This window comes from Kryptolebias marmoratus, linkage group LG16 (genome assembly GCF_001649575.2).
Source record: "Kryptolebias marmoratus isolate JLee-2015 linkage group LG16, ASM164957v2, whole genome shotgun sequence".
In the NCBI taxonomy this organism is placed as follows: Eukaryota; Metazoa; Chordata; class Actinopteri; order Cyprinodontiformes; family Rivulidae; genus Kryptolebias; species Kryptolebias marmoratus.
In genome coordinates this window covers 13,551,765-13,561,048 of record NC_051445.1, presented here as the reverse complement: position 1 = coordinate 13,561,048, position 9,284 = coordinate 13,551,765, and the positions used below count along the sequence as shown (strand labels likewise).

Sequence of the window (9,284 nt, the reverse complement as noted above, 5' to 3'; positions counted from 1 at the left end):
GTGTTTATTCACTTGTTTTTGTTTGCTTTTGATTTGTATTTATTTAAATAAACTATTTCCTCTCTGTTTTTTCCTCCCCCTCAGACATATGACATTCTGGGAAATCACTCGATGTTTGGATCTAGTTTCGGCTCTGACCCCCTGACGTGTCTGTTAATGCCATCAGGGGAAACTGAACCAGAGCCCCACCCGCCCCCACCCCCTCCGCCTGGTCTCTCCGACCGCTATACCTTGTTGAGGCGCAGCTGTTTCTGCTCCGTCAGGTCAGTTGTTAACTCAACGTGCGTGGACGAGTGCGGGTGAGAGTTTGATTCCCCGCAGCTGTTGCTCCGGGTGCGCTCCAGCACTTTCTGTTCCCAGGACGTCTCAGCGGTGGCAGGTATATGTGGTTTAAGGAGCCCCGCCACAGTTAATCAGATAGAAATAGCCGTTGATTCTTTTTAAAACGCTGAGCTAAAATTGGGTGTGGCAGTAGCTGAGAGTCATCCTCAACACATACTCCGAGTCCTAACGGATCATGTGAGAGCTCACAACATTTCACCACACATGGCCTCTTCATGACTGCTTGGGCATAAATGCTAATCTGATGTTTTTGTGCCACTTGGTCCACATTTACAGGCCTAATTACTCAGACACTTGCACCAGCCTATGGGTCCTCCACACCAGCGTTGGCTTCCCGATTGTTATTATGACTCGTTTCCATAAAACCCTCACCAAAACATTCCCTCCGTGCCCGTCTGCCCTGTGATGTGGGCGCAGCGCGAGCTCTGCCTCCGCCCGACTGTGTTCTGCTCGGGCTCATTCACGTCCGGCTGCCCCATTTCTCCATAGATTTATCTTTAAATTGGACAACTCCAGCGGCGTGCCAGCCCGGCCGGCGACCACTGGCGCGGCCGTCGGCACCAATCTCAAGAAGCCGGCCTCGAACCGTGTGCCAGGAAGCTAAAAAGGTATAAGCAGGCATTTGTTTCGAACTGGCGTGTGCCCAGCTGCCTTCCTCAATCTTCCCTCAGGTTTCCCCGGGTGACTCTTTGTGTGCGAGAGTGTGTCCTGAGTATGCGCCGCTGTGTTTACGTGTGCGTGTGTGCGCGCGTGCACGTGTGTGTGTGTGACTCAGGGTGTGTTTAGGAGGTGCTGTTTCCCACAGCCCTGATCTAATTCCGTGGTAACTCAATCTCCGTGTGAGCGCTTCCCGGCGAGTGTTCTCCCACCCGTCGACGGTCTCTCCCCCGGCTGGCTGACTGGCTGACGGGGGGGGGAGTGTGTCTGACAGAGGCTCATTCCCTCCCGCTCCCCCCTCCCACCTCCGTCCCACATCAGGATTGATTTACTATGTCAACCGTTGTGGCTGTCGGCGGCGGCGGCGCTCACAGCCGTGCCTGCATCCTGCGTGCACACCATCCCGACATCTTATAGCTGCCACTCAACAACTGCTGCTGTGAAGTTTGCGTTTGTGTGTGTGTGCTTGTGTGTGTGAGGGGTCATCAGAAAGCCATCTGAGTTTGTGAGGTAACTTCCTCGTCCGTGTTTTATTCAACCAGACTCGAGGAAGAGCTCGAGCTTTGCTGCATTAAATTATGCAAGGCAGAGGTAATGCCACCCATGCTGGTTTAAGGAGAAAAGGAAAAAAAAAACATTCTGACTCGGGGAAACGTTTCCCAGACAGCTTCCATACAACAATGTTATCCTATGGCCCACAGCTTCCTGTCTGTCCCCCTCTCGCTTCAGTCAGCACCCAGGCGCTATATTGGGCAGGGACCGGACCGGGCCTGAGACCCATTCCCACTGTTTGACCAGAACACACCCGCCTTGCTCATTCTTTACTTTCCTGCCTTTGTTGGCACCGATTCTATTTGTGCTTTCTGGATAGGTAAAGCCAAGAAGGATATGTTGACTTCCTCGTTTCTTTTGTTAAGCGGAGGTTTTGTTTTCTTTTTTTTTTTCTTCCTAAGACCAACTCCTCGGGTCGTAACACCGACACCAGCGTCTCAGTGTCAGTGGTGGGAGTTCGTTACACCCCCCCCCCCCCCACACACACACACACACGAAATAAAAAATTAAAGCTCCGCCGATCTTCTTGTTTCATGGGGGTTTCGCCAGCGCTCGGCCTATAGCACCACTTAACTTGTGCCAGTTCACAATAGCGGGAAGGCAGATCACAAGACCGGTCCCTAAATAAGCGCCACAGGAGACGGCACGTGATGTCCTCACGAGAAAAGCGAGCTCGCTTTTTAAGGCCACACATTGTGTAGCTACAGGAAGAACATTGTTTGCATATCAATGGTGTGTATGTGTGTGTGTACAAAGTTGGTGAGGCTTGTGGCCTCTAATTGAAACATATCTGTTGGGTTAATGCTGACTAAAATGAGAGACACTGGCTGTGTGAGTTAATGATAATGACTTCTTTTCTGTATGTGTGGTCCAGGAAAAACAGAGTCAAGAGAAGCAGTCTGACAAAAAAAAGAGGATTTTTTTTTTTTTTTGGTGGTATGACTGTTGTTTTATTTGTTTAATGCAAACTGGAATAAAATCCATATGGGAATTATTGAGGAAGTAAATAAAGAGAAATGGGCCAAATATTTTTGCGCTATAAGTTTAAAGAAAGAAAAAAAAAAGCAAAGCAAAGCTTTTTTTTTCTTCTTCTTTTTAAGTGCCAGCTCCTTTCCCAGTGGATGCTCAGTGCCAGCTGTCTGCTCTGCAGTAAAGTACTGCTTTCCCAAGCTCTGACCTGTGGGAAAATCTGTTGTGGCCAGTAATTGATTCCGCCCTGCCAGCCCCATTACTTTCCACTGCAGTCAAACTGCCAGTGATCTGCAGAAAGCCTGTTAGCACAGCCCCTTTTACTCTTTCTCTTTGTCTGCCGTACGTACACAAACATGCATCCGAATCCCAGCAAGCCCCGCTGTTAGTTCCAGCATTATTTTCAACGCTTTCTGCATGTTTCCCCTCCTTATATGCTCATTATTTCTGTTCCGTTTCTTTCTATTTATCTTCTGATCTGTTATGAACCATTAACATCTTACCTGTTGTAGATAGCTTTCTGATCGACCTCCTTAACTTTGACCAAATTGATGAGCTAATAGCTAATTAGAGCTACTTTAGAAAGCAGTCTGCTTCGGTGTGGGCGTCTCTCAGATCAGCCGTATCTCGTTCGATTTCAAAGCTAAACATCTGTTTCACCGAACCGAGGTCGATCACGGAGCTGTCTACAACAGGTAAGACATTAACCGCTCAGAAACTTTCCCCCAGCGTCTGAAGGTCCGAGCTGTCCCTTCGATAGAAGCTAACTTTTTTTTTTTTTTTTCAAGTTTCTCTCTTTTTGGCAATGTCACCGTAACGCAAACGTACATTTCATTTACAACTACCAGTTCTCTGGCCCGTCATGAAAGTTTCAAGACTTAACCAGAGACGTAAGTAATAAATCGTATCTGTTGTGTTTAATAACTTGAATGTATATACATCACACACTCAAACCCCCCAGAGTTTTGTCATGAAATATTGAGCGCAGTCACCTGCTGGGATGGTTGTGTTACTCGTCACTGACTAACACATGTCCAAATAATGATAAGTACACCCCCCACCTCACCTCCAATTAATGCTGAATTAGGGGTTCTGCTCTGTGGCTTTGCATCTGTGTTATTTAGTCCCGTGCCAGCAGGTGGGGGAATGAAGGGAATGTGTGTGCGTGGATTATCAGGCCACAGGAGGAGGATAAAAGCACGTATTCTGACGCACGGCGTGTTCACACAACGGCCGTCTAGCTGCTTGCCATACCGATTACGTGGCAACGCTTTGAACTGGGGTTCTATTTAAAGCTTCCGTGGAGGAGACGCCGTCGAAAACGAGCTGCGGGGAGACACGAGTGGCCCCAAGCTGGGTGATTTATCAAGGATTCTCATGACTCCTGGAGGCTTTATGTAACCGCCGGCTGAGGGGAGCGCTTTCCCATATCCTGAGGGGTCAGGAGGCCGTCTTCTGAGCACTGTGGCCGTTGTTTTCCACACAGGAACGCCGTCCCACTGACGGGAGATCTGAGAGGATATGAAAGAGGAGCGGCGGGCCGTACGCCACGCAGCAATTTAGCTCCTGGTGACCCTCCACCTACCCACCCACGTCACCCAGAGACGGAGCCCCATGAACAGCTCTTTTCCTGCACTGACAGGACAAGCAGCTTCTCTGTGAGATGGAGTCCCCACACACACACACACACACACACACACACAAACACACACAGCCCCGCCGTCGGTGTGCTGCAAACCAGAAGCCTGAGGCGAAGGGAGCGTGTGGGATGAAGGGATGAGAGGGGAAGATCAAAGCAGGAAGCATGAAAAAGCTCAAAGCACACAAGCAAGAGGCACCTCCCTGACCTCTGCACACACACACACACACACACACACACTTTTCACCCCGGCTATGCAGAATGGCCTGCGCCCACAGTTTGGTTCTCCCAGCAGCTGGGATGAAAAAAAAAAAAAAAGGCAAAGGTCATGTGAGCCTTTTCAGCAGACGCTTTAAAGAACCTGACCTGGAGCGGCGCCCCCTGTTGGTGCCAGAGGCGCAGCACACACCTGGTTCACTGACCGACCCAACTTTAGGTTCGCCTGTTAAAGGGTTCGGTCATGGCAGGTTTGATAAAAGCTGAAAACCTGAGAAGTTTCAGAAAAAGTAAAGTTTCTTAAAATATGTTCCACGTAAACAAAAACACAGGAAGTTACATAAAAAAATAAAATATCTATAAAAAATCTTATTGGAGTTTAGTTCAGTTTGAAAAGAGAATAAACATGTGTGAACTTAAAAACAATAGGCTTTACCTCATTTCAGGATTAGACCTAAAGGGATAGTTCAGATATTTTGAAGTGAGTTTCTGTGGAAAGGTGTGAACAATTAATATCTTACCTGCTGCAGATAGCTTTTTGAAAGACCTCTGTTTGGAGAAATAGAGTTAATTCCAATTCTATACAAGCTAATGACGAAAAGGAATAATATTTTATAAACCTTTATGTCACCATCAGTTTGCATCATTAATGTGGCAGAAATGTGATATTCCTGCTGGCAGTGCTACAGGTAGCTGCTATTCTGCTAATTGCACTGTAACCATATAATTCTATGGATTGTGACGGTGTTGTGCAACATTTGGATTTTGTTCAGACCATCTGTCTAGAACAGGTAAGATATTCACTTAATATTAACAATTGTTTTCCCTTTTTTGTATTTTACTTTTATTTAATTTTTTATACCTGTTTATTAGTCTAACTACCTCTGCACACTTTGTTTTTTTTAAAGCCATTAATACATTAAAACGTTCAGGTTGTTCATGAGCCGGGTGCCGGGACTTTTAGTTTTTGTAACTTTTGAATTATTTAACTTTATTTACAAATATTTTCCCCATAGAAATACATTGAAGTCTCTTCAATTCCTTTAAAAACAGCGTTTTATTTGAAATATGCTTCAGCATGCTTGCTCTGTTTTTGTCTTCTTCTGCTGCTGTTAAATTATAATTACCATTCTGCTACTTGTAGCTGCTGATTTTAGCTTTTAGCTTGTGTTTTGCTCCTTATAGCTCGTTTTCAGCTTCTTAAGCAGGCGTTTCGCACTCAGACCTCACGCTGCTTTTTCCTCGTTGTTCCCAACTTTTCCACAGAACCTCCCCATTAGAAAAACCTGAACTTTAACACTAAAATGCTAAATAATCGCCATTTGCGGGGGCTGTAATTTTAATGGCTTCTTAAAACAAAAAGCGTAGCGCCTTTTGAAGCTCAGCGGGATTCGCACAATGGCGGATCCAGTTCAGGCCAAACCCAATCGGGGCCCGAGCCCAGTTTTACCTGCTGACATATAAAGTCGTAGTTCACAAAAAGCCCCGTCAGACATGCCAGCTCCTCCTTGGCCCTGAGGATCCTCTCTCCATTATTCATGAGTGCTCAGGTTGGACCCTGGGAACAAGCTGAGCGAGGCGCTGTGTCAATACGTAACACTGGCCGCCACAATGAGCTCTGCCTCCAACTACACTGTTGACGGACACCAGCACAAAAGAGCTGAAAGGGGGTCCCCCTCCGTTCTCACACACACCGAAGAATGAGTCAGTGTGCTGCCGCTCGGAGCTCTGTTTGTACAGTATATACGGCTTTTGTTCGCGACCTCTGTTCTCCCATCAATGGGGGCTGAAGTGTTGATGAAAACCAGAAGGAAGGGACTTCTCTGTGGGTGCCAGCAGGAGTTCATGTTCATTAGATGAGCTCCGGGCCCGTTGGAAGGCACCTGTATGTACACAGAGAAACTTCGGCTGACAGAACAACAAGTAATCAGCTTATTGGATTGGAAAGCAACATTTCATGATACATCACAGCAGAGCCTCTGGGACTCTCACATCATTACTGGCTGTCATTAAAAGGGATAAATAAGGCAGAACAAAAACTGCCCCCGTGTGACGCTGTCTCTCTTTTTTTTTTACCACACAGGATTCTGCTTTTTCTGCTTTAATAGCGTTGGAGACTTTTTTGTTTTGTTTTTTGTGCTGCAGAATGGTTTTTAGCAGGTGGGTAAAACATACCATGAAGGAAAATTAGTAGTGTTAGTAAAATAAATAAAATAGTAAAATACTGGACAGTCCGTTTTCGCACGTTGCAAAAATATCTGCTTGTCTCTCACTGTCCGCACCAATAATTTCCACCAAATTGTAGAAGTGCAGCTCCAAAACTACAAGTAACCTTCCTGATGGAGAACATTTGGCTTTTTGGTTGAAATTCTTCCATCAGAACCACATCAACACAGAATTTTCTGGACAGTAGATGGAAAAAAAACACCAATAAAAACAAAAATGTTTAGCAGTTTAAAGCTTTAAATTCAACGAGATGTTTTGTTTATGTAAGATAAAGTCACAACGGCAGATTAATCTCTCTCCCCTCCCATCTGAGGGTGGGAAGGGTGTGAAATCAATCTACATTTAATGTCATTTAACTTCATTAACTTAAAAAATTCACTTGTGTGTTTGAGTTTGGGTAGTTTCTAGTCAGAAGCTTCTAATTCAATATGTGCAATTTTATCACAGCTTTGTTTACCTTTGATATGTCATTAAATCCAGAAAATGGCGGCAAAAGTTATCATTAAAAAGCCGCTGCAGTGCAGTTGTTCCACCACTGGGGGGCAGTAAACAAACTTTTTCTTACTTGTTAAACGTTGAAAGCAGCAGTAAATAAAAATATTTGTTATATATCAGACACTTATTTAGGAAGTGATTTAAAAATATTTAATCGTATATTAACTAAAAATATATATCTTAACATGTAATAACATAATTTTTCGTAGTTAATCGTTCAAAAGAGGTGAGCAGCTTCTCAAATGGCGCCATCTAGTGGTTCAGATCAAGATCAGCACAGAGGGACAGAAAGATGCAGATTTTACCCAAACTGGGAGCAGTGTTCCTGCTGCAGGTGTATACATTTTCAACCACCTGAAAATATTATCTCAAATGTTACATTTTGCATTTGAAAACATTTATTTTACAAAATCGTGTCTTAAAAAAAAAGAAAAAGAAGAAAAAAGTTGCTGCCACTCCAGCAACTCCACATCTCTTTTGTTCCCCCCACTTTTTCTGCTTCTCTGTTGTGTGTGTGGTTACTTTTTTATAACATTTTTTAGACGCCTCCAGGAGCCTGTTTTCTTACTTGTTCTAGAGTGGAGCTGCTGGCTCTGAGAACAGTGGGACGAGCTGGGAATGTGAACTTGCTGCCGAACAAGATGCCGACCGCACCGAACGACCAGCGGGTTTACTGCGAGAGCGGCTCACTTACCTTTCCAGACACGTGGACGCAGAAGTCAAAGCCACGCTCAGCTCAAGTCGCGGCACAGGTTTCTGAGGCGCTTCTGAAGCTCCATGACTGCATCACTTGCTCTTTGCAGTTGTCTGGCCTCTGTTGTATTGCTGCAGCTGTGTGCCGACTGCTGCGTCTGCTTGACGGAAACCATCCACTGTAGTCCAGAAGGAAGGGAGGGGTGGGGTCTGGTGTCTGATAAGCAAGGAGGAGGACGTATTCCCGTTCGTCCATGGTGTCCTGGTGCACGTTCCAGATGGGAATGCCAAACCGTCTTTACGAACAAGATGTTGTGGCGGTGGAGCTCCAGGTTGCACTTGTTGAACACGGCGAAAGGTTCTGCTTGAGTACGCGGAAACCCAACTCATGTAAGGGGAGAACATAAACTCCACTCAGAAAAAGCCCCAGGCCAGGACCTTCTCGCTGGAAGGCGACAGGTCCAACCGCATTTGCTCTTTCTGTGCCACCCACTTAATTTTAATCCGCTTGCCTGACGTTTTGGAACAAAGGGTGACACGATGGAACGCGGAATGGACCAGTGGCGTGGCGTCCTGCGCTCGGAACAGATTTGACGGGTGGGCTCGAGCTCTGCACACGCTCGCTCCAGCTTCAACGAGCTAAACCTCTCGGTTCCTTCCTCTCTGTCTGAGCCTCGTGTTTTCCACCATGGTCGAGCGGTTTTACGGAACTTGGAAGTTAAATGACAGCGAGAACTTTGACGATTACCTGAAGGAAGTCGGTAAGTGGTGGCAATGCAATAGATGGAGTGAGTTTAGGGGTGAAGTAGTTTGAAGAGCTTCTTTGATGACATAGACACAAGGTGGACCTCAAACGCCACCCAAACTAAAAACGTCCTTGTTGAAGGGGTTCTCTTGCCGATGCGGTTGATGGCCTCGGCCTCAAAGCCGACGCTGGAGGTGAAGGAGGAAGCCGGTGGGATGATCTCCGTGAAGGCTTCGAGCACGTTCAGCAAGGTGGAGCTCAAGTTCAAGCTGGGAGAAGAGTGCGAGGACAACACGGCGGACGGCCGTAAAGCAAAGGTGGTGTTGTCGTAACGCTCATGAGCTCACCTGCTTCTCACACTCGCCCTCATCTCACCCGCCTCTTTTGAAACTTTCCTTAAACAGTCCACCTTCACTTACGAGGATGGCAAGCTCGTGCAGAAGCAGGCGTGGGACGGGAAGACGACGACCCTGGTGCGAGAGATTCAAAATGGCGAACTTCTGACCGTGAGTAAATTTAAGAAGCCACTCAAATTCGAGTTATTTCAGCAAGCCGCGCGTAACGGAGCCGAACTCTTGAAGGACGACAGCTGTTCACGTCTGGTTGCTTTAAATGGACAACCTGATCTCTTGTCTCCACAGACGTGTGAAATGAACGGCGTTGTCTCGGTGAGGAAGTACATGAAGATTAACTAACACCTTCAGCCGTCCCCGAGGAAAACTTCCCGGAATAAAACTTGAGCTGTAATAC

The 9,284-nt window shown here is 46.4% G+C and overlaps 1 protein-coding gene across 1 annotated transcript; it reads left to right on the top strand.

The window, feature by feature from the left end:
* Positions 1-7,619: 7,619 nt before the first annotated feature.
* Positions 7,620-9,284, top strand: fabp4b (fatty acid binding protein 4b). The gene is made up of 4 exons (XM_017426478.3): positions 7,620-8,550; positions 8,676-8,851; positions 8,939-9,040; positions 9,176-9,284. Exons 1-4 carry the CDS (start codon positions 8,478-8,480, stop codon positions 9,227-9,229), a joined length of 405 nt encoding a protein of 134 aa, XP_017281967.1. The 5' UTR covers positions 7,620-8,477; the 3' UTR covers positions 9,230-9,284.